The sequence below is a fragment of the Microtus pennsylvanicus genome, chromosome 7 (genome assembly GCF_037038515.1).
Source record: "Microtus pennsylvanicus isolate mMicPen1 chromosome 7, mMicPen1.hap1, whole genome shotgun sequence".
NCBI classification, from domain to species: domain Eukaryota; kingdom Metazoa; phylum Chordata; class Mammalia; order Rodentia; family Cricetidae; genus Microtus; species Microtus pennsylvanicus.
In genome coordinates this window covers 23,618,726-23,644,237 of record NC_134585.1, presented here as the reverse complement: position 1 = coordinate 23,644,237, position 25,512 = coordinate 23,618,726, and the positions used below count along the sequence as shown (strand labels likewise).

Sequence of the window (25,512 nt, the reverse complement as noted above, 5' to 3'; positions counted from 1 at the left end):
GAGCCCCTATTGCTGAAGACAACACATGCTTTGTCTAAAGCTAGGACTGAGCTGCCAGTGTCCCCTCCCTGCAGCCTAGCGCCTGCAGTGCTGGAAGGTGCTACTGAGTTTGCCGGGGAAGAGTTACAGCCAGAAGTCCTAGTCGGCTGCGGTTCCTATATGCATCAGGATGGAAATGTCAGCAAGATGGATCGCCTTGTACGATCACGGCATGAGTAGATAGGACAATTTCTTGATTGGATTTCGGCCCACTTCCTAAGGGAGATTCACATGGGGCGCTGGGAACTTAGAGAAAAGCCTGTACCCCGGGAAGTGATAGGCTCCAGCAGGGAAGCAATGCTACTGCTTTACAAATGCTCTCCTGATTGAGGTGCCTCCCCACGCTTGTGTTTGCAGCCTGTGTCCAACTGGGTATTTTTTCCACTTCCCCATTTTCTTCTCTTCCATTTGCGTTTGTAGCAGGAGGGTTACCCCTGAGACTTGCCAACAACTGCACTCTGGATTTGGAAGGATAATGAGAGGGCGCAGGGCTTGGTACCTCACTGGAATTAGAGGAGAATATTTAGACATCTATGTCACTTCCTCTAAGGGCTCAGGGACCCTTTTGGAAGGGGTGGGAGGATTGGGAAGAGTGGAGGAGCTGGAAGAAGCTGCCACCTGGGCCATTAGCTCAACTGTGCCCACTTACAAACCATCATCACAGCTGGGCTTGGGGACTGCCACCGTCCCTCAGAGAAGGAAGAGTCTTTGGACCCTCACTTTGGGTATCCAGCCACAGCTCCCACCCAGCTGTGTACGGGTCTGCCCCAATTGCACGTGGCCTCAAGTTCTGGGGAGGGGCTAGGGTACATGGGTCAGAGAAAACTAGAAGAGGGGGCTCTCTGTTCATACACTAATGGGGGCTCACCAGACTGGGTGCTTTGAGGTCACCCATGTGTGTGTCCACCACTCCTCACCCACCGCTCTACAAGGAAGCACAATAAGAACATTAGCGCCCCGGAGTGAACTTCGGTACAATGATGCCTTGGTTTTATTGGTCTTAAGGAAACCCTGGACAACTCAGGTTGCCTAATACCTTATCAAAGCAGATGCTGGCCACCAGCAGTGACCTGTTACAGGCTCATTCTGGCTGGCACACACCAGCCCCTACCCTAAACTCTCTAGCCCAGGGAATGAGCTGGACCCCTTTAAAGCCCAGTTTCTCTTTCCTGTATAATCCAGCCATTTTGGCTACGCCTATCTCTGGGGGTTGCAGGTGCTCTCTCTGCTCCCTCTCTCCCCGCCTCCCATGGCGTTCATTCTGGACCCTCCCATAACGTCTGTCTACGCTCTCCCTCGTAGCTACAACGAGCCTTCTCAACCACACCTGGGAACGTCATGCCCTCACGTTCATTTGTTCATTCAGGTTTGTCCAGGGCCTCAGGCAGAGATGGTAGCGGAGGGAAGCAATGTTAGCAACACCCAGCTTCCCTTGGTCTGCACTGGTGGTTTCGAGGCCAGCTGTAAGCAGGAGGTTGGTTTGTGTTTTGTTTTTCTCTTCCTCTTGCTTAATTATATCAGCCTCGGGTTTTCTTGCCTGTTTCCTTCCTGGTTAGACTTTCTGTGGGTTTGGGGACCAAAGGATGGGACTGACTGAAGTCATACGCAGAGGGGCCTGACTGTGGTTCTAGTGGTGAGCTTACACCTGTGCGCACGGCCCATCTTTCATCTTCTGAGCTTCGCTGATAAGAATGTCTGGATCCCTAAATTCACACGTTGAGATGTAACCTCAAAAACAAGGGTGTGAAGAGGCCAGACTTTGCGGAGGGCAGCAGAATGGTGTCCGCATGATTCAGGTTTATGCCTAAGAGCCCCAGAATGCTTGTCTGTCCCTCCCTCCTTGTGAGGACAGTACCTCTGAGCCAAGTCCACCAGGCTTCAGCCTCTCCCAACCCTGACTTTTTAGTCTGCCTACAGGGATGTTCCCCATGACTTTCACTGTGACCACTGCCTTGCCAGCCCCCCTCATCTCTTCTTTTGTCTATTAATGTTTCTGGAACAGTGGGGTTCACAAAGCAAGAATGCAAAGCTCATGTGACCAGAAGCGCTATCCCTTTCCACTGTGTGGACTGGACGCATGGAGAAACTGGGCCTTGGAGATGTCACTCAGAAAGTGACAATGTTGGGCTCCAACCTCCCTCTTTGTTGTCCTCTCCTCTCCACCCCCTGGGGGTTAAGGAACCCCTGACACAAGCCAACATTTCTCCTAAGAGCATTCCCTGAGTAGAGACGGTGGGTAAAGATGTTTAAGGGATTGAGCCAATGGACTCCGGGAACAGGGAAAAGCAGGGAGTAGATAGGAATAGCATCCATAGGCATACACAGGCGCCTCTGTTTGGGCTTGCTGTCTAAGTGGGGACAGGCGGGAGATGATGGCTAGCTGCTTCCCCTTCCAGATCTGGCATGGTCTCTGCTCCTTTTGCTACCCATCTAGCGATGCTGGAAGACATGTCCAACGACTGTCCCAGAGCAAACAGCGAGTCCCATTTGGGAAAGGGAAGTAAATGAAGAGGGGACTCTTGGTTTTTCAAAGGTTTCAACTTTTGCTTGGAAGCCTTGAAATGGATTCTGGTTTATTGATTATTGGGAGTGGTTGTCTGGGATTTGGGTTTTGCCGGGAAGGAGCTGGCAAGGACTCCCAGGGCTTTCTCATCATTATGGGTACGTAATGCCAGATCAGTGGTTCTCAACCTGTGGGTCACGACCCCTTTGGGGGTGGAATGTCCCTTTCACAGGGGTCACCTAAGACCACTGGAAAACACAGATTCCTTATAAAAACATTACAATTCACAACAGTAGCAAAATTACAGTCGTGAAGTAGCAACAAAATAATTTGATGGTTGGAGGTCACCACAACATGAGGAACTGTATTAAAGGGTCCCAGCATGAGGAAGGTTGAAGGCCACTGCTCTAGATATTCCATCCCAGAGAGGTTACATCACCTTGGGCAGAAAGTTACATTTATAGATTTGAGTTCACATTATTGTCTACCCAGGAGCTTAACCAAGTGTTATGGATTAACCATTGGTATAGTGTTGCCCCAAAATTCATATTGAAATTCTGGGTCCCAGGAGCTTAGGAGGCAGCTCAGCAGATAAGAGTCTAGCAAGCGTGGAGCTCCAGATTCAATCCCTGGCACCACATAAACCAGGCGTGGTATAAACCCAGCTCTGGGGAAGTAGAGGCAAGAAGATCAGAAAGTCAAGTTCAAGGTCAACCATGGCTACAAGCAAGGCTGGGCTAGGCTAAATGAGACCCTGTCTTAAAACAAAACAAAAAACAAAAACCCCAAAGAACTCAGTGTGTCTGTGCTACCATCTTCCCACACTGATGTGTGGTCACGGTATATTGTGCTTGCCAGCTGTCTCTCCTGGAGAGTCCCTTGGGTAGGATGTGGCCAGCTTGCCCTTTCCCCATGTGACTGGAGTGCCTCCACCCCACGGTGAAGTCATTGTTCTCACCATCTGTTCTTTGTTCCTTCTTCCCATGGTGCCCTGCTGCCAGGCCCCAGATGGAACAGGGCCACTCTCTTTGAGCACCAGGGGGGTTTACGCAGAGCTGGGGGTCAGTCCCTCCCAGAGCTAGCCTGCTAGGCAGAGGACCCTCAGACACTGGGCTTTTTCATGGACCAATGAAAGCGACTTGTTTTGTGCCCAGACCTAAGGAAGGCAAGAGTTGGGGACTTGTGTGTCATCTGCTATGGAAGGAACCTTTTCTTTGGGAACCCAAGGGTCAGGGGAGGCACTGGAGAGAAACTTAGAGCATCAGGGTACCATGGTCCTGAGAGCTGGGACAAGAGCTCAGTTCTGGTTCTCAGTCAAGACGTGGAAAAGCAGGATGCAGGGATTCAGAACTCTTCAAAGCTGATGTTGGCCAATCAGAGAGAGAGACATCTCTTGACATAGGAAAGGGGCTGAGTTCTGGCCCAGGTTGAGCACTTGCCTGAGAACTGAACATCTGTGCTCCATGCTGGGACAAGCGGCAGCCTAGCCTTATCCTTCCCAGGCCTTGGGAGATGGGCTGGGTGGTTTTATGTCAACTTGATATAAGCTAAAGTCATCGTAGAAAAGGGAACCTCAGTTGAGAAAATGCCTCCATAACAGCCTGCTGTAGAGCATTTTCTTAGTGATTGATGTGGGAGGGCCCAACCCATGGTGAGTGGTGCCATCCCTGGACTGGTGGTCCTGGGTTCTGTAAGAAAGCAGGCTGAGCAAGCCAGAGGGAGCAAGCTAGTAAGCAACATCCCTCCATGGCCTTTGCATCAACTCTTGCTTCTAGGTTCCTGCCCTCACTGCTTTTTTTAAAAGATTTATTTATTTAGTATGAACACTATACTTTGCCTTCATGTATTATAGATGGTTGTGAGCCACGATGTGGTTGCTGGGACTTGAACTCAGGACTTCTGGAAGAGCAACCAGTGCTCTTAACCTCTGAGCCATCTCTCCAGTCCCCATCCTCACTGCTTTTGATGATAAACTATTACATGGAACTGTGAGTGAAATAAGCCCTTTCCTCCCCACGCTGCTTTTGGTTGTGGTTCATCACAGCCATGGTATCCCTAACGGAAACAATAATGGTCGCTGTAAACATTCTGGATCCTCTTTTTATTTATTCCCCTTTGTTTTTTTAAAGTCATTTCTCCTTATGTAGTCTAGGCTAGCCTGTACCTTGTGCGTCTCCTGCCTTTGCCTCCTAAGTATTGGGGTCACGGGCATGTACCCGCTACATCTTCCTCTCTGGACACTTCTAAGCAACCCAAATCACACACTCTATTCTAGACCCCCCAGGGTCCCTCTCTGAGGACAAGGGGAAGAGATGGGTTTCAAATCTGTAGAACCGGCTGTATTATGAATCCTCACAGTGCTAATACGGACCTGCTGGGTCAGAACCAGCTGTATTAGTCCTCACAGCTGGGTTGGGTCCAGAAATTGGGGTTTAACAAGCCTCTGGGGACAGGATAGTGTGAGAGCCAGAGGGAGATTTTAAAATGTATCTGGGGAGTGGGGGTGGGAAAAGGTTGGCGAGATGGTTCAGTGCTCAAAAGCACCAGCTGCTCTTCCAAAGGACCCAGGTGTCTAACTTGGGTCCCAGCATCCACATGGCGCTCACAGTTGTTTGTAACTTCAGGCTTAGGAAATCTGACACCCTCTACTGGCCTCCAAGGGCGTCAAGCACACCTGTGGTGCACAGACCTACAGAGAGACAGGCTAAATATCCATATACATCAAAATAAAATGAATAAAAAAATTTAAATTAAAAAAACAAATGTAGCCAGGGCTAGCAAGCTGACTCAGGAGTTAAAGGCATTCACCGCCAAGCTTGGCAAACTGTGTTTGATCTCAGGAGTTCATCCCACATGGTGGAAGGAAAAAACTGATTCCTGTAAGTTATCCTCAGACACACACAAATGCCATGGTGCACACAACTACACACACACACACATACACACACACACACACACACACACACACACACACACACATAGTGAGTAAGCAAATACTGGAGTAGTTCAGAAAGGTGGTTTTTTCTTCTTTCTGTAGTTTTAGACAGGGTCTTTCTATTCATAGACTAGTCCAGGCTATCCCAGACCTTGCAATGATCCTCCTGCCTTGCCTCTGCTTCCCAAGTGCTAGACTTGCAGATAGAGCCACCTTGGTCTTGTTTGGTTTTAGACGCAGTCAAAGGAGAAGCATTGACTTTGGCATCTTCTTCAGCAGCCCCCAGCTCATCTCCTCCTGAGGGGGAGCAGCCTCACTCCCTGAGGGGAACAGTATGATCTTTAAGGGAGAGCGAGGCCATAGCTGCCATTCTGTAAACATCCCCACACTGTTCTCTTTCCAGGCTCAGCTCTGGAAGCCAGTCCCTATCCTCCCCCCTCTTGGCAAGCTACTCTGCCAACAATTGTAAAAGCTTGACAAAGCCCAGCTTTTGCCCTCAGCTGCATCTCAGCTCCATTCACACCATGTTCACGCCCTGCCAACCCTCTTCTTGGATTTTGGCGCTTTCCTGGTGTTGATTCAGGAGGAATTAATCTCTCGTCCGGAGCAATAGACCAGTGGTGGACGTGGATGGCGTGGGAACTTCTAGGAATCACGCGTCATTTTGGTTGACTTCTCTTCAGTGTTCTCAGTCCAGTGCTTTCCCTCCGCCCTTCCCGGGGCTCTTGCCAGCTCCTTGGCCCTGTCTCGGGTCACTAGAATGTTATACTCACCCAGATGTTCCCAAGCAGATGGCTGCAGTGTCAAACCAGCGGGGTGGCCAAGTCGGCTGCTACTCTCTGATTCTACTGCTTTTCCAGAGTGTGTGTACCTGTGCTATAACCAGAGGTGACTCCTGGCATCCCTGGTGTCTAGCCCAGTCTACCCATCTCCACTTCTGTTTTTCTTTTTCTTTTCATACTTCTTTGAGATGGGATGTAGCCCAGGATGTCCTTGAACTCCCGATGTAGCCAAGATCCTCATGCCTCCGCCTCCTAAATGCTGGGGTCAGAGGTGAATGCCACCACACCTGCTTTGTGCAGTGATGGGTACTGGACCCAGGATTTCAAGCATGCTAGGCAAATACTCTATCAACCGAGCTATGTCCCCAGCCCTCATCTCTATTTCTGAACACATGTCAGGTGTCACCACATGGGTGCTGGTGCTCCCCTTGGTTATGAATCATTCTCCTCTTTCACATCCAACTCTTTGCCTCCCAGTGTTCCTGGTGACAGCCCCACAGGCTTCCCCTTGGCTCCTTCTCAGTCTGTTGAGCTGAGGGAGATGTCTTGGATTTATTAAAATCAGCCCCACATTGGAGCCAGATGTCTTCCATAAAAGGGGCCGCGGCCATGAGTGACGGGCTCTGCTCAACTATCCCGAGTCCCTTTCTGTTCTCATCTCACACCTGCTACAGTGTCTCTCCTCCCAAATCAAACGTGAAGTTATACATTTGCATTGGCTTCTGAGTCTCATGCTGGGATCAGCCAGTGTTTACTGGGCTGTTCTTCCCAGCCTTCTCTATGGGAAGGTGAGAAGAAGCTGGGATACCAAGGTGCTGGTGGATGTGGGCCAAACCTCTTAGGAAACCAGAGGCGAGCTGGTGGGGCCAACTTTTGTGTGATAGCTTGTATTCTGACAAATAAAGCTTGCCTGGAGATCAGAAGGCAGAGCTAGCCACTAGTTAACTATAGAAGCTGGGCAACGGTGGCACACACCTTTAATCCCATTACTTGGGAGGTGGAGACAGGAAGAGATAAGGTGGGGTGGAGACAGGATCTGGCCCCATTTTGGAGGCAGGAAGGAGACAGGAAGCAACTGGAGGTTGTTCCCATTCTCTGACCTTCCTCAGTCAACTTTCTTTGAGGCTGAGTGGGCAGAGGAGTAAGGCAAAGCCCACCCCAACTGCATTTATTATGTTAGTAACCATAACGGTAATTAGCCAGAATAGTGAGAGAAACGGTAAGGGATGTCACTAGACAACAAGATGCAAAGACCTCTATTAGGGCATCTTTGCCGCCTCCTCTCACCCCATCAGACTATTGAGCTCAGCCTCTGTTTTGTATTTCTGCTGAAACCTTGGGAGGTCTTAGCTGTTCAAGGATGGCTTTGAACCTGGACAGCCAGGCCCTGGAGTTATACTCTTCAGAGGAGTTCCCTCTTAAAAAGTCAAATGACTTTTGAAACAGGTCTCGCTCTAGAGCCCACACTACCTTGGAACACACTAAGGAGCCAAGGATAGCCTCAGACTTGCAATGATCCTCCTGCCTCAGCAAGAGCCATAATGTATGTAACTGTGCTCTCTTGCCAACAGAGTCTCATATTTCATTCTCTTTTAAACAAGGTCTCAAGGGCTGGCGCAATGGCTTAGTGGCTAAGTACTTGCTCCTCTTCCAGAAGACCCGAGTTCAGTTCCTGGTACCCAAGTTAGGTGGCTCACAACTCCCTATAACTCCAGCTCCAAGGGATCCAAGGCCCTCTTCTGGCCTCAGTGGAACCTACATGTCTGTGGCATATATTTGGTTCAGACACATACACATATACATACATATAAATAAGTCTTTGAACCCGATGGCGGTGGCGCATGCCTTAATCCTAGCACTTGGGAGGTAGAGGTGGGCAGATCTCTGTGAGTTCAAGGCCAGCCTGGTTTACAGAGTGAGTTCCAATTTATCCAGGGCTACACACATAGAAAATCTGTCTCGAAAACAAAACAAAAACAAAACTTTGAAATTTTTTTTCTGTATTTAAAACATGGTTTTAGTGTGCAGGGAACCCATAATGTGGAGAACCATAATTCATTTAACCATCCTATTATTCAACACATAGTGGGGGCCCAATTTTCCACCATTATAAATCTTTAATGTTTAACAATACGTCTCAGCGCAAGTTCCTGTAACCAGATCTGCTGGGGAGCTTGGAACATGCTTGTTTCCAAACTGTCCTTCAAAGCCTCCTGTTAGGTGTGTGTGTGTGTGTGTGTGTGTGTGTGTGTGTGTGAGTGTTTCCTCACTCCCGGGGGTTACTTTTTTTTTTTTTTTTTGAGACAGGATTTCTCTGGGTAGCCCTGGCTGTCCTAGAACTCACTCTGTAGACCAGGATGGCCTTGAACTCAGATCTGCCTGTCTCTGCCTCCTGAGTACTGGGACTAAAGGTGCATGCCACTATGCCTGGCTAAATCTTTGCCAGTTTAGGAGGCCAAGGTTATCTGACTTTGCCTTGTTTTTAATCTTTGCCTGGTTTCATCTCTATCCCATGCTTCCTTCTGACTTGGCACAGGAAGAAGCACATCCAGGGCTCTTCTCATGTCGTTTCCCCCTTTTTGCTCTGGCTGGCATCAAAGCCAAATTCTAAGCACAGCCTCCCAGGGCCACTGTCTGTTTACCAGTTTTCAGTAACTACCTGCAGGGCAGGCATTCAGGCCTTTTCCACCCCATGGGTATGTTTGTGTAATATGTGTATGTATGTGTATAGGCACATTTGCATGTGTGTGTGTGTGTGTATTCATGCACGCATGTGTGCACACACCTACTGATGCTCTTGAAGGTCTGGAGCTGTCTTGGGCGTGTTCTTTTCAGCCTGAACCCCTCCCGGCTGTCATTCTCCTGCACTGTTTCCCTCCCCCTCCCTTCCTCTCTCCCTTCCTGAGGCCTCTGCTGCTGAGGTTTGGTTGTTCTTAGAAGACACTGTGACACCAAGGTGGTGACAGCAGGACTCCCGAGAATGTCCTCCCTGTTAGTAACCCGCTCAGCTGTTTTAGTAAGGGCTCCTTTAAGGGCTATCTCAGACACTGTTTTCTCTAAAATAGCACCCTGACGTGTTTACGCCCAGTCTACTTCTGAGTCCCATGCTCTGGACTGGTCGCCACACATAGGAATTGACAAGCCAAGGACCATGGGTTTGGGTGCCAGGAGATTTTATGTGGCAGGGGGGTTGGTGTCGTGAACTCTGACCCACAGTGTTTCATGGCAGCTCCCATCTCACAGCTATACCCCCATTCCCTGCCCAACGTTTTGATGAGGCACAAGGATGGGTGGGACCCTTGAACATGACCCTGGGGTTTTTATCACCAGCCACTTCCCCACCACCATCTCTGTGCCCCTGAGTTCTAATGCTTCTCTGTGGGGTGCCTAGAAACTGTTCTAGAGAGTGCCAGGGCCTTAAAGTAGTTTTAAAACTTATTTACGTGTCTTTCCACGCCTGCTTATTGTACATAAATCACAGGCATGAAGATGCCTTCAGGGTCCAGAAGAGAGCATTGTATCTTCTGGAACTAGAGTTACAGGAAGTTGGGAGCTTCCTGATGTGGGCACCGGCAGGGAGGGAGGACCAAATCCAGGTCCTCTGTAAGAGCAGCAAGTGCTCTTAAACACGGAGGGGGGTGTGTGTGTGTCATATGTGTATTTCACCTTTAATGGTTTTTTTAGGCTAGAAAAAGGGACCAGGCATGGTGATGAATGCCTTTAATTCCAACGCTGGAGAAGCAGAAGCAAGCACATCTCTATGAGTTCAAAGCCAGCTTGGTCTACATAGTGAATTCCAAGCCATCTAGGGATACATAGTGAATCTCTCTCTCTGTCTCTCTCTGTCTCCCTCCCTTCCTCCCTTCTTCCCTCCCTCCCTCCCTCCCTTCCTTTCCCTCCCTCTCTTCCTTTCCCTCCCTCCCTTCCTTTCCCTCCCTGCCTCCTTCCCTCCCTCTCCTTCTCCCTCTCTCCTTTATAGGGGCTGTAGGTCATCTTATAGAGTGCTTGCCCAGTATGCACGAAGTTCTGGGTTTGATTCCCGCATCACATACACTAGGCATGGTGATACATGCCTGTAATCCTGGCACTCGTTGATAGAGACAGAAGGATCAGAAGTTCAAGGTCGTCCTCAATCATACAACAAATGCAGCGCCACCCTGGGTTATGTGAGATGCTACCTCAAAAAGTCCAAAGGTGGTGTGAGCAGGCACAATTGTGTGGAGAAATCCTTAATGTTGATCAAAGGAACTAGGCCTTTCTCAGCACCTTAGATAAACTAACACACTCAGTAATTTCTCAAGAGCAGCTGGGGGTGTGCTAGAGAGATGGCCCAGCAGTTAAAAGCATTGGTTGCTCTTCTAAAGGTCCTGAGTTCAATTCCCAGCAACCACATGGTGGCTCACAGCCATCTATAGTGGGATCTGATGCCCTCCTCTGACCTAAAGTCAATAGAGCACTCGTACATAAAATAAATAAATCTTAAAAAAAAAAAGCAGCGGGGACACAACCCTAAATGTACTTGGGGACACGCTGCTGCAGGCTCCAGGCTAGATGGGTCCCAGATGATCCAGTGGCTTTTTCAGTTTTTGTAGGTAACCATCTCAGGACCTCATGGTACCCAAGTCCTGTGTTGATGGCTTGGGACGTAGGGCAAGAAGAATCAGGAGCCCTGAATGGGGTGAGGGAAAGGAGAGGGTGAGGTAGGAGGCAGAAAGAGGCTTCCTGCTGTGCTGGTGGCTTAAGGTGGTGGGTGGGTGTCCAGACCTCTTTACTCTGTGATTACCATTTTATTTCTGTCGGGGTCATTTGTGGCAGGAAGCCCAGCCCAGAGCAGATGGGCCAGTGCCTGCCATATTGTAAAGGGATCATTCGTTTTGGGTGTGATCGCACAGGCTGGAGCATTGAAGGCTAGGATGGAAATGCTTTAATTTGCTAAGACTGGGACCAGGGGAAAATAGTATGACTGGAGATTGAGTTTTAGGAGGCAGGGAGTTCCCATCCATCTGTGCTGTGCCTCACTGCTGTCATTTCTCCACTTCTGGAGCCTCTGCCCTCAGGGTTCTGCTCTTTCACCTCTGCCCAGCTACCCCCTAGCTCCTAGACCCCAGACCCCACCCCAGGATGGTCTCCCTGTGTCTCAACATGAACCTTCCCTTCTCCCTGGGGAAACATCTGTTTCATCCTGAAGCATCTTAGGTGACAAGAGGGCTTCCTATCCTTTGCATCCAGAATGCTCTCAGATGCCTGGAGTTACAGTCATTACTTGGCATGTGGGGGTGGGAAGAAGTGGTGGGGCCCAGTGGGAGGTCCTCAGGTCTCTGAGAACGCACTTGAAGGGGACAGTGGGTCCCTGCCCCTTCCTCTTCTTTTATTTTCATGTTCTGGCCATGACACAATGGTTTGGCCCATGGACTAAAATGTCCCCAACCCTGAACCCAAACAAACCTTTTCGCTTTATAAGCCAACAGCCTTAGGTATGTGTGTGCTAGTAACAGGAAACTGACTGATACAGGGCTGGAATCTAGTTCACACCAAGGCCACAATGGCAGAGAAACAGAGCTGCATCTTGAAGGGACTCCGCGACACTGCTCAGCGGAAAGGGTTCTTAGCCATCTTCTCACGGGGCTGTTGCGGTTTTAGTGCAGGCAGAATGAAGCCTCAAGCAATATCTTGGCATGCAAAGAGCCACCCTTTAACTGACTTTTAAATCCCTAACATGGCTTTGGGTGACAATGTTTGTGGGCAGTTACATATTTCACCCCCAAGTGAAAGTGAACCCAGGTAAGGTAAGTGGCTTGTCCAAGGCCAGACTGTGACAAAGCCGGCCCTTGTCACCAGGTCCTCTCATAGTGGGTCAATGCCCCAGTCCCTGCCCCATAATATCTGAGTGTCTCAGACATCATGATTCCATCTGGTGCCGCAGAGCAGGCTCACCAGACCCGCCATCCTTGGGATCATAAATAACATTCTTCAGGCCCTGACACCTATGTTCACCCACGCTCCTCGTGGGCTTCTGGCGCTTGGGAGTGGTTGGGTAAGGGTCACAGTGTAAGTCACACGTTTCTCACTGCCTCGAATGGTGTTTCTTCTCTTCATTTTTATGGCTCAATTACTGCTGAGAACAAAAAACAAAGGATTGTGATAGAATTAATTGCTTGTTCGTTTTTAATTAAATAAGTCAGGCAGGCAAGCCGCCAGGAGAAAGGTTTCACATTCTAGTCCATGAAGCAGACTCTGAGAGTTATCAGCTCTCAGACGAGAGCGACAGAACCAGGCTTTGGAAGATTATCTGCAGCCACAATGAGAACATGCGGGTCAGTGACAGAGGCTGGGGCTATGTGCGGCTGCACTGGAGGCAGAACAGAATGTATCCCCCTACACACACACACGTACTCCTGAGCACACACGCACATGCCATGATCGTTCAGCCTGGGAAGGAGATGTCCTGTACCATGTAGCCACAAGGCAGGGCACTGGGTCCAGGTACCAGCACAAAAGAAACATTTGCAGGACCCACCAGAAGTGGAGGATGGTGGTGAGAACCAGGGACTAGAATATCTAGGGGAGGTGGAGACTACATGGGAGGCAAAGTTCAAGCCCAAATATAGTGGAGGCAGGTGACACGGATGCTCTGTTCGCCTGGTCAGAAACTGACCCACAGCAAGGCCACGGTAAAGGAACAATGTACCTCTATCTGCAGGAATACGTAAGGAGTCTGTACCCCTGCAGTGACAAGGACACAGGTCAAAGGATCTTGACACTTTTTCGGTTTTTTTTTTTCTTCTGAGACAGGGTTTCTCTGAGCTTTGGAAACTCTCCTGGAACTAGCTCTTGTAGACCAGAGCTGGTCTCGAACTCACAGAGGTCTGCCTGCCTCCGCCTCCCGAGTGCTGGGATTAAAGGCATGTGCACCACCTCCTGGCATTAAGACACTGGAAGTTACAGGCTCTGCCTGTACTCTTAAGTTGTAAGGCATGGTTCCACTGTTTCAGAGAGTGTTTGGAGTTGGGAGGGAATGTAGTTATGCTCCGGGAACTCACTGCCTCCTTGCATCTCGCTGAGCCAGGATCTTCATAAGCAATACACCAGATCCAGGCCCTGGTTTTAGTGAAGTTCCCTTCTTCCCAGGTGTACAAGTTGGGAGGACCCATGTGGCTTCTCGGAAGTCTGGTCCCTACCCCTTTCTCCCGCCGCCCCCCCATCTTAGAACCATCCCTCTACTTTTGTGGTGGAACTGCCTTGAGGATGCGCCTGCCCTCCAGAGTCCAGCGGCGCTCAAGGACCAACCCCCTGGTCGACTGAAGTGGGCTCTAGTGTGGAAGAGGACTGAGGGATTTGGGGGCATGGGATCAAACCATCTGCTACTCCTAACCCCTCCTACCCTCCCTTCCGGCCAGAGAGACAATGGGTGCATTTTCCACCATAGGCCAGACACCAGTAATGATAAGAATCACTGCGATAGGCCACCTGGGTGCCCTTTGATCTTTGGGGTTAGATCAGCAGTTGTCTCATCCCACCAACAAGGCCATTTCTCCATCTAGCCCTATGCTGAGTCCCTAAGCATAATTCTAGCACAGCACCCAAAGAGATGTCCAGTCATTTTCCCCTCACTGTCCCTCTCCAAACCTGGGAATTTTTCCTGGATGGCTGAGCCTCAGGGGATGTTTCAAGGCTATGTCCACCCACCCATCCACCTGCCTGAGTTGTTCTGTTGCTGCACACAGCTGAGCAAAGCAATACAGCAGAGGGCCCTCCTATTGTACTTCTGAACAATAAGAGACCCACAGAACCTCTTTATCATATCCTGGGCTTCCATGAGCTGGTCCTGTCTCATCTTCTGCGTGGTCCTCAGGTGTCCTAATGTGTGTGCGGCATGCGAATTGTTTCTATTATTAATGTTATTATTATTACTTGTACTTCTTGATGAGCGTACAGTTTTCAGTCCCTGCAAATAATACCGTCTCTTCTTTCCACAAAATAAATAAAGTCAACTTGCTGTGCACACAGCATTGTCCACGTCCTGAGAAGTCCCAAAGGTCCACTGTGGGCATCTGTCCTCAGTGAGCTGAGACACAGATGCCTTGGCTCCTGGGGCAGGGAGTGGGAAGGAAACTCACCTCGGCCCCTCCCACCTCCCATGTGCTGAGAAGGGAATGTGATCTGCATGGGGGGCATGGAGAGAGGATATCTGCACCCCTGGCGTGCCCACAACATCATGTCCCCATCGAGTACCAAGAGCCAATGCCCCTGTGACCTCAAGCAGGAGCCAGGCTTCTACACACTTGCTCTTAGATGATCAAAACCTATAGTAGAGACAGGCTCGACTGACTCTGAGTTCACTCGTGTTTGGGACCCAGCAGCTGAGCAGGCAGGTCACAAACCCCACAATATGGGGAGTGTGCTGCCATCGTCCCTTCCCCAGGTCAGTGCTAGCCATGCCTGCTTCCACGCGACTACACGTGTGTCTGTATCACTCACACCAGCTCAGTCCTGGGCTTTGACGGTGCCAGCTGTAGCAGTTGTCCAGAAATAGCAGTGTGACAACCAACCCCCACTGCGGAAGTTCCGAGGCTAGCCTGGGTTCTGTGCCTCAGCTTGCACAGGGAGGGAAGAGCTTCTGCCTTGGGGAACCTAGCTGCTCAGTCAAAGGCCTCTGAACCCACCTCCCCCCCTCCCCAGCCACATGTTAGGGCTTTTAAGAGATTTTCAAAAAACCTGTTCTGGACGCTCAGAGATGCTAGGCTGGGGTTTTAATTTTTTTCCTTGCAGAGTCTGACCTCGAAATTGATATGGAGTTGCACCTTGAACTTTTGGCTGCCAACCTCTACTTCCTGAGTGCTGGGATTACAGGCATGTGCCAACATACCTAGCTGGTGTGGTGCATGGAATTGAAACCAGGGCAACGTACACAATAGATAAACACTGTAGAAGCCGGGCTACCGACCTAGGGCCCATTGGCAACTTCTGAGAGTCATTCTACATGGAGTTCACACAGACATGCATGTAGGTCCCTAGGGGGCGCTGAGTGACTCTGCTCCTCCTAGCAGAGTCCCCTCCTGGTCTACCCTTTACCAGGAACCAAGTGTTCCCTGCCAGGATCAGCCTCCATCAGCACCGAGGAATGCTCCTACAGAAACAAGGCCCCAAACAGCCTTAAAACAAAAACAGCACCAAGCCATAAATAACTTAAAAAGCCTAAATAAAATACCCACCCATCTTGAGTTGAGCATGCCTCTTTCCCAGAACCCTAAAGTAGACATTCCTTTTAGACATTAGCTGTAACCATGGCAACCCGAGGGCTGACCTCTGTCATCTAGGAGGGAACTAGCAGGCTGCTGCTCAGGGAAGCTGAGTCTTCTGCGGCTTCTTCCTGCACAGCACTCTGAACTTTGGCTGGCTCTAGAAGGCGCTGACTGGAAATAGTAGGCCTATGAGCTGTCTTTTGCTTTCAGGGACCAAAGCTGGACCTGCTGGTTAGGCCTCAGGCAGCCTTCAAAAAACGGGCGTGCTCCCGAGGAGTGATCAGGATGGAGCCTTTGGACAGCAGTCATGTGAAGGTTGGTTATGCCATCTCTAAAATATTCTGCCCTCCAGCTGTGGCATGTGGATGGGTCAGAGGAGATAGCCATGGCAACCCCAGATGCTTAGTGGTGATTCAGAGACCAGCATTCCGTTCCAGCTCTGGTCAGGGCAAAAAGTGTCACTGTCCCTGAATATGGCCCCTCTTCACATAACCCTAAAAATGTAACTTAAGGCTCCTGTTTAAACATGTGATACAGGAAAAACAAAAACAAAAAACAAACCAAACACTGCGAGCAAAAAGAACGGGGATGCTTTTCTATATCAGTGTGTGAATGTGTATATGATTGTGTGTGTGTGAGAGAGAGAGAGTGAGTTTATGATGCTTTCTTGTCTCTGTGCTGAAAGTACACATATGTTTGATTTTTCCTTACGTTTGTAGTGCTGGGGATCAAATCTCGGGCCTTGTGCATGAGAGGCAAGAACTTTACCACTGAGCCACACCCCCAGCCTTGCTCTCTCTACATGCACTTTGGCTGATATTCATGAGTAGCCAGAAAGGCTAATCAAACTCCTTTGTATCAGTTGGTAAACAGCCATTGTCCCCTCAGGAGCTTCAAATGTCCCCCTTCCTCACCCTAGGCTGCCCTCCTTCTTCTAAGGACTCAGCCAGATCCTAGGCTTTTCTGACTCAGAGCGGAAAAGGTTAACATTCAATATAGTAGGAGATCTGAGTGAGTGGAGCAGGTCTATGCCTTTCTGGTTGTTAAATATTTGGACTCTGGCCCACACAGCCTACAGGCCTTTGTGTGCAGCATGTTTTTGTGACAGTGTGAGGCAGAGCCGGGGAGGTGTGTCCATACACAGGAACCAGCCTGGGTCTGCTTAGGACACTGCAGGTCATAAAGTGTGTGGGAATGACCAGTACCACCAAGGACACAGGGCACTGCTGTCCTCAGAGGAGCCCCGAAGTCCTGGCTGCAGCTGCACTGGGGAAACTAGCTGGCCCGAGGCCTGCAGCTACAGCCAGGGCCTATACCCCCATCACCGCTCCCCATTCTGACTCTCTGCCAGGGCTGTGTTTCACTGCCAGGCTGGGTGTGAGGGAAGCAGGGCCAGCATTTCATGAGAAGGGATTCCCAGGGTCCTGGGCATCCCTTACTACGTGACCCAGAAGGTGCCCCGCTCCTCCAGCAGGCTGATGGAGCGGTTGGTGAGCGAAGCGGCATCTCTGGCCAACTTGTAGCCAAAGAGGTGCATGGCCGGGCCGCAGGCAGCCTGCACCACCTGTGCCAGCTTGAAGGGGATGCTAAAGCGCCACTTCTCAAACTGCTCCGAGGAGTTCTTCTGAGTCGAGTAGATGTCGCTGCTGTCACGGGCCGCTTGGGTGTTTTTCTGGATCCAGTCCTCCACCTGCGGGGTCAAGGGGATGCCGGCAAAGCCATACATCTCTCTGGCCTTTTGCAGTGGCCTGCGTGCCACGTCCTCATAGCGCACTAGCATGTAGCGCCCACGCAGCCAGGCTGGCTGCCGCAAGCCCAGCTCGGCAGACAGGCGGATGCTCTCACAGTTGCCCCGCAACCGCTGCACTTCATCCTCGCTTAGCCGGTCCTGCCCCTCTGTCAACCACTTCTTCCAGCTCTCGTATTTGCCCGCGAAAGCCACCATGCGTGAGGCCAGCACAGCCCGGGGGTCCCGCACCAGCTGGATGACTCGCAGGTCCAGCCTCGGATCCTCCGCCAGTGGCTGCAGGAACTCCAGCTGACGGATGCGCACAGCCTTGAGGGCCATGTGGTCCTTACTGCGGCAGGCCTCTGCCGCCAAGGTCACATTGAGTGGCCCGCAGCGACGGTTCCTGCAGTGGTATTTCTCGAAGACCTTCTTGACAAAGGGTGTGCACACTGGATCCTCGCAGAGCGAGCGGCTGGATCCCCGGCGGAACAGGAACTGAGTCAGGTGGTCCTCCGGAGGTGGACTGATGAAGGGCTCCAGCACGTACAAGTCACACAGCAACAGTTGCTTGAGGACGTCGCGGTAGACAAGCGCTGAGCCCGCCGCGCTGGCACCTCCCGGCTGGAAGGACACGGTGCGTTCAATGTGCCACAGTGGCTCGAAGAGGTAGAAGATATTGCCCTGCTGGTTGAAGAACTCGCCCACGAATGAGGAGCCGGTGCGGGTGGTGGCCATGAGGAGCACGTGGCGCCGGTGCCCTGCTGCAGCCTGGTGGGATGGCTTCTCTGCAGCAGGCTCCTGCCCCTGGGCCTCCATCGCTGGCTCCACTCCCAGCTGCTGGCTGAGATTGTGCAGGCCGCTCTGCAGCTGGGAGAAGTCAGAATCCAACTCGCTCAGGGACAAGAGAGATGCGTTTTCCGATAAAAGCAGGGCTGGGTCGGTGCTGTTGGCATCCGCCACAAATTGAGGGATCTGCTTCAGCTTGTCCGAGACCCTGAGTGGGGAGTAAAGGGACAAGGTCTGTGGCTGATTTGGAAGGCCAGCCCCTGCACTAGCCTAAACAGTTTTAGCTGGGTCTCTCCAGGATTGAGTGTGGTTGCTTTGGCATAAACCCAGGGGTGACTCAGTGGGAAAGCGAAGCAGTTCATGATGGCTACATATGGGCCCACTTTCACTAAAGAACTCGGGCACTTGGCCCTCTGACGCTTCTCGCTTGTCTGGTGCAAGTCAGTAGCCGCTTCAGGAGAGTTAAGACATGCAGCAGGCATGAGCTGATTCATCTCCAGTCCTTGCCCTACCCTCGTTCGCTGAGGCTGTTATGCAGGGCTTTGAATCTGGGAGATCAGGACTAAGAAATGGTTTTGTGTTTAGCAGGTTTGCCTCGCACAGAAATAGACTGCCAGCTCAAGGACTATGTAGGGTCACTCCCCTGAGGTTGAGTGATACACAATTTGGGCTGTTGCCCAAGTTGGTCCTACCCACCAGAGTGGCCCTAGCAGAATCCTGCTTCCCGTGAGTTCAGCTTCACTCATGACATCAAGACTTGAGGAGGGGATAGGCTGCTAAAGGGAACCTCAGTGCTAGAATAAATAAGTAGGCCATAATAGCAAAGACCAAACATCAGCTATGTGGCAGGCCATGGGCAAAACGTGATTACATTTTTGCATGACTGTCTCCACAAGGTGGCATCCCTAGTCACAGACTAAAGAGAACCGCCTCAGCCCTTGCAGCTGGGAAGGGACCATAGGTGGGGTGGTGCCAGCCTAGGCTGCCCAAGTCTCGCTACCGTACATATGATCTCAGCCTAAGACGCAGGAGGGGCTGGTAGAAGGAATGTACTTCTTGGTCCCCTGAAAACCCCAGTGTCACCTCTGTCCTCAGGCCCCTCACCTTGATAAAGGAGACCTGTGGTTGAGTTTCTTACCTGGATATGATTTTGTTTTCCTTTTCAATGAAGACAAAAACTATGAGCACAAATGCCAGGAACAAGGCATATTTGCCCCGGATCTTCAGACTGTGTACAAAGTCCTGGGGCAAAGTGAGTCCTTTCTCCATGGGTACAGGCGGTGCCATGAGGCTCCTCAGGCTGGCAGCTGGCCCTCAGCTCAGGGACATGGCTTGGCACCCAACTTGTCCTCTTCAGGTGGGGACACCCTCATCCTGCGGAGAGACAGGTACTATATTCCCCTTTCTATAAGAGGCCGGTCTGCACCTCTTTATCCACCTGCCCCAACTTCCTAAGAGCTGGGATTACAGGTGTATGCCACTACACCTGGTAGGGATTTCTTTAATAGGTTACATTTAAAGGTCATAGGCCAGCACTCTGGAGGGAAGGCAAGGAGATCAAGAGTTCAAGGCCTGCTCCAGCTGCACAGTGCATTTGAAACCAGCCTTTTGTTTCTGCCCCCAAACAAACACACACCAAAAAGGGGGACTGGAGACGTGGTTCAATGATTAAGAACACTCCATGCTCTTGCAGAGGACACAGGTTCAGTTCCCAGCACCGACATGGCAGTTCACAGCCATCCACAACTCCAGTTCCAAGGGATCTGATGTCCTCTTTGCCTCTATGGCTACTGTATGCATACGGTGAACGGACATACAACCAGGTAGAACGCTCACACATAAAACAAATCTTTTTTAAAAAGTCCACGGTAAACAGAAAGCACACTTTCCTGCAGCTAATACTCTATCCAATAAATGCTGCTTATTTTTCCTTAAAAACAAGACAGCAGTAAGACACCCAAAACGTTAACAAGGAGCCAGGATGTAACAGTACAGACTTGAAAACCTAGGAAACTGAGGAAGGACTATTTTTTTTAATTCAATGCTAGCTTGAGCTACAGAGTTCTGCTGGGCCAGCCACCTACATAATGAGTATCATGAGTGAATGAATGGATGAATGGCAAACCCTTTTATCTACCCCGTTTCCCTGAGTTTCTCTGCTGACCACAGAGGCTAAAAGCTTGCACAGTCAAGCATCACACGGGATATTTAGATAAAGGAGAATTTAAGCCACTGGTCCCTGCAGTTATAATGGAGCCATGGAGCTTCAGAATCCTGACCAGTTAATGACATCACAGCTACCAGCACCACGTGCTGTGATACTCGAGTAAAGTCACCTGCTGAGCTACCTGTCACACGAAAGCACAACACACGGCTGTGGCTCAGTTGGTCCAGTGCTTACGTAACACAAAGGCCTGGGTTTTCGAGTCCCAACAATGCATAAAAGCAGAAGGTGGTGACCCATACCTGTAATCTCAGCATCCAGGAGCTGGAGGCAGGGGGATCAAAAGTTCCAGGTTACCTTTAGTTACAAAAAAAACACGGTATGCTGGGCTGGGCTAGCTTGTAGATCTTGTGTTTTCAAGAGTCTCTGGGTTGCACAAAGAGGCCCAAAGGAGCTGAGGCTTGTGGCTCAGTGGCAGAGCACTTACAGTAAGCACTCATTATAAAGTAGATGGACCAGGGGCACGACCCAGCTATCTTCTCACTCGGGAGTCTAGAACCTTTGGCAAGATTTGCGGGTTGACTGAACCTGATGGCCATAAATCTGCAATCCTAGCTACTCAACTGGTGGAGGCGAGAGGATTGCAAGTTCAAGGCCGGTCCTGGCAACTTAGTAAGACTGCATCTCAAAAACAAAAACTAAAAAGAGAAGGAATGAAGCCCAGGGACCAAGCGCTTAGCATGCTAGAGTCTCAGGTTCGATCCCAGGCTCAAGCAGAAACAGTCAGGTTTGGGGATTGGGGTTCTCTGAGGGCAAGCTTCTGGCCCATCTCTCCCCTGTTTGCAGGGGCTTTTTCTATTTTGGAGTTGCTGGCCCAACTTTTCCACCCTCACGGCAGTGCAGCGTTCCGGGGAGCTTCCGGGTGCTGCCAGGAAGAGGAAAGGCACAGGTGAGCAGAAGTGAACGGAGTGGCAGTCCTTCAGCCACCCCTGTGTAGCACTGAAAGCCCAAGGGCCAGGTAGCTGGCCAGGAGTGGGAAGGATGTAGGTTTGGGGGGCTAGGTGAGAGGACCCCAAAGCCAGAAGTTCACAGGGTCCTGAAGGGGAGGGAGGGGGCCCAGATAGGGACTCACTCAGCAAAGGCTCAGGCAGAGCTTGCCCTGCAGGGTGGTAACATGGATAAAATTTTATGCTCCCTCCCTTCTGGGGCAGAGAAGCACATTGGGGTCCTGTGTCCCTTATGTGGCTGTAAGTCTGGGTTGCTTCCTCCAGCATCTCCTACTCCATAGCGCTCATCTCTCAAATCTCCTTGGCAAAGCGCCCTTACAAGCCATCCCTCCAGCGTGTAATGGACAGTGGTGGAAGATGCCAGGATCCCACGCTCAGCCCAGCTCAGCCTGGGCACAGCTGATGATGGGACAGTACCTTCTACCCACATGGACAGCTCTCTGCCTGCTGGGCACGAACAGAGACATTAAGAGAGGACGGAGTGCTGAGTTCCTCCATAGCAACGTCCATTCGGTGAGGGCCATTGTATGCCGGACCCTAGCAATGTTGGGAGTCACCTGAAGGAGCAGCACCCAGGCTTCCCGTCTGGGAGATGGCAGTGGGTATCAGCTGGGACCCATCCCCATTCACCCCCATGCCAATCAGCCACACAGTTCTCAAGAGTATCATCCTCCTGCCTCATACCTTCCCCTGGCCTTTGCGTCTCCTTCTTCGATGTTCTTTTCCCCTTAAATAACACCCTGGGAGGCTCCTCTGTCACCTCCAGAGAGAGGGACCCTAGCTGCATTTCATCCTGGGGGCTTCACTGCCCCCCTCCAGCCTATCTCTATTCCTCTCCTGCCCTCTGGCCATTCTCCGTTGAAGCGTCCTCTGGGATGGCCTGGGTACACTCTTCCTTCACTCTTCAGTCTCTCCTTAAGCAATAGCAGCCCCCATTTCAGCATCTCACTCCTTTCTTCTGGACCATGACCAAAAAAAAAAAAAAAGCTTGTCAACCAGTTCGTTCCTTGTACACATTCCTCTCCCAAACTCTTCCCTCCTCTAACACAAGGGGGCGCCTATGAGCACCTGAACTCATCTGGGTGGGCGGGCACAACCGAGAAGTGCTGCGTGTCTAAGACACCCAGCCCAGTACTCGGGTGTCTCTAGATGCTGAAAACCCTCCAGAGCAGAACACAAGTCCTCCAAGGCCTTGAGGATGGGAGCCACATCTCACTCCCAGCCTCTGTGGACACCATGCAGCCCCAACCCTTCCCGCTTCTCGCCACCTGGGAAAGCCTAGGCGGTGTAGAAAGTGGAAGAAGCCCCTCCCCCACGGGAATCAAGTTTAGGTTTCTTATCCTTCGCACAACTGACAAAATCAGTAAAAATTGTAACACGTTCAGGACTCGTTTTTCTAAGATATCTCAAAAGAGAAGTTTTAAACAACAAACGTGTCACGTTTGTTTAAAAACACAGGGCTGAAGGCTTCTGTGACCTTATCCGCACTCCCGCCCACCACAGATCCGAGCAGTGCACCGCAGGAACGCCTTACAATTCCATTTCATTTACAAAAGAAAATTCCTTAAAATAAAAAACGAACAAACAAACAAAATGAATAAAACCTCCAGGCATGGTGGTACAGGCCTTTAAATCCAGAACTTGGGAGGCAAAGGCAAGTGGCTCTCTGAGTTCAAGGCCAGACTGATTACAGAGCTAGTTCCAGGATAACCAAGGCTCGAAAAACCACAAGAAGGAAGAGGAGGAGGAAGAATGTGGAGGGGAAAAAAAGAAAAAGGAAGGAAAAGAAGAAAAGAAAACCACATCTCTTGGCATAGTATAAAGCCACGAAGTCACACTCGTTGCTGGAACAACACTGAACCTGACTGTCCATGCTTAGATTTCATGTGTGCACTCACGGGGTTTCTCACCTCTCCGTAATAAACCTAGTTCTGTCCCACATAGACTTGTCCTGAAATTATTTTTTCTGAAGGGTAGTCAGCAGCCCAGTGTCACCCCAGCGGAAGTCGCTAAGTGGGGGACAGGAGTGAAGAGATGGATGGATGCCCTTCCAACCGTGCTTAGCCCGGCGTAAGATGCTCAGGCATTCTGTGTTGATAGGCAGTTCTGAGGGAAAGGAGAAAGCTCGCTAGTTCCACGCGTGAGTGAAGCATGTGGGAGAGAACAGACTGGACATCTGCGGTGGGCGTGTGCTAGGATGTGGGTAGGCGGACCAAGGGCAAAACGTCACCGTTCATTCTTGAATTCTCATCTCCTGGGAGCCTTTATCTCAAGCCTCTAACAGCTGTGTGCTCGTGAGGGGGAGGATGGGAAAGCCCCAAAGCCCCCATGGCAACTGCTGGGTCAGAAAGCGAGGGGGGCAGCTGGGTGGGCAAGCATTGCCAAGCAGGGCACCAGCTCCCCCACTCTCCTCAGGGGTCTTTCTGCTCCGGCCTCTCCCATGACTTGGCAAACACCTCACTGGAGAACTGGTTCCCTACATGGATGGCTTCCAGCCAGGCTCTTCCACTGAGACCCTGACGGATTGCAGTCCAGCCAGCCCTGCCTCCATCCTTTTGGAGGGGTCCCAGTCGTCAGGAGACTGAGAACGAAGCTGTGATAAGGGCCTGTGCCTTGCCAGACACCGCATCAGGTGCCAAGATTCCCCTCCCCTCTCTCTGGGACCTAGAGCACGGCAGAGACAGCCTCAGCTGTTCAATGCCTGGACGCACAGCCTTCCCCAGGAGAAGGAAGGGAGCTCCACAGGCAGAAAGGAAGGACTGACCACAAGAAGCATTTCCCATAAGTGGGAAAGTCTTGAGTCCACTTGTGGAGGACAGAAGGCTGACCCCACTTAGTGGCCCAGTCGGACAGTGAGCGGTCCCCGAATCCTTAGAGAGTAGAGACAAGGGCTGGGTCTTGGAACTCTTACAAGCCATTGGTCAATCAGGATGGAGAAAAGAAGTTACCTGTTTCTGATGAGCTGGGTTTGTCCATGCACTGACCTGTCCGGGCTAGACCCTATTTCACATGGAAGCATCTAGAGATGGCCTGGGAAGGTCACGCCCCTCCCTACCCTACCCCAGGTCATGACTTTAGTTCTGACAGAACAGTGTATGCCCAGAGGATGCTGGTGGTGACGTATGTGAAGGAGGAAGAGAAGGAATGAAAGCGAGGATGGGAGGGCACATCTGGTTAATCTCAGGATCCCAGCATCCCGTATCTCATCCAGGGTTCCAGCATCCCGGAACCGCAACAGCCTAGCATCCCAGGGCTCCAGCTGCCTTCTCTATAATGAACACATTTCCCCAGGCACAGGGCATGCTTATAACCACAGCACTTGGGAAGTGCAGGAGGTAAAATGACCAGGAGGTCAAGTGCACCCCCAACACACACAAGTAAACCAATGTAAAAAGACAAACAGAATGAGTCCATCTGTTATTTCTTATATGTGTGTCCAACTGCAGCCAAGACAGAAGAGCAGAACTAGTCAAAGGCAAAGGTGCCCATGGCCTTATAAGGACTATGGGCCTGAGTCATGGGGATCTAGAGAGCTAAGGGCTAGCCTGATAGAGCGATGAGGTAACCCTGGCAAAAATCAGCCCAAGGCACCCCTCCACACTTCATGCCCATGCATGGACACGGGAATCACCCGACAGTCGCAGTGGCTTGAAGCGCAAGGCCTGGAGAGCAGTCCCTTGCCCCACCCCGCCAGGCCTAGCAACCTGCAGCTAGCTAGCCAATGCGGCACGGTGACTGGTACCCAGGCTGCCTTCAATCACACAGCAGACAGTCTGGGGAGCAGTCTGCTCCGTTAGAAATGAACCCTGGACACCAGCCAGGCAAAGCAATGAAACGTTCCACCAGAGGGAATCAACTGCCACCCATGGGGCTCAAAACGCCGAGGCAGCTACAGAAGCACCGTTGACAATTCTCTTGCCTTTCTATGGTGTTAGTATTTTGACAGTCGCATGCTTGCCTCACTTGGAAAAACTTTCGAGCTTCAAAAAAGGCATGCAGGATCATCCTACGGGCAGTATGAGAAAGGCAGGGATCGGGCTGGGGCTGTAGCTCACTTGGTAGAGGACTTGTCTAACATGCATGAAGCCCTGGGTTCCAGACATAGCACCCCATACAACTGGGCATTGCGGCACACATGTGATCCTTGAGCCCTCAGAAGGCGGAGGCAGGAGGATCGAAAGTTCAAGATTATCTTCAGGCTACATAATGAATTTGGCCTTTGATATAGGAGACTTCATAAAAAACACAACTACATAAACAAGACGGATGCTAAGTGCAGGAATGCCATCTGTCGTTCTTGCTACCCAGGAGGCAGAGGCCGAAGG

General features: G+C 51.0%; 1 protein-coding gene across 1 annotated transcript in view; it reads right to left on the bottom strand.

The window, feature by feature from the left end:
- Positions 1 to 12,411: 12,411 nt before the first annotated feature.
- The window catches only part of Chst3 (carbohydrate sulfotransferase 3), a 35,533-nt gene continuing 22,432 nt past the window's right edge, over positions 12,412 to 25,512 (bottom strand). The window contains exons 2-3 of the mRNA XM_075980186.1: positions 19,155 to 19,390; positions 12,412 to 18,224 (exon numbers count right to left, since the gene is read on the bottom strand). Coding sequence (XP_075836301.1) covers positions 16,940 to 18,224; positions 19,155 to 19,303 — 1,434 coding nt within the window. The 5' untranslated portion in view covers positions 19,304 to 19,390 and the 3' untranslated portion in view covers positions 12,412 to 16,939. The remainder of the gene's footprint in view (positions 18,225 to 19,154; positions 19,391 to 25,512) is intronic.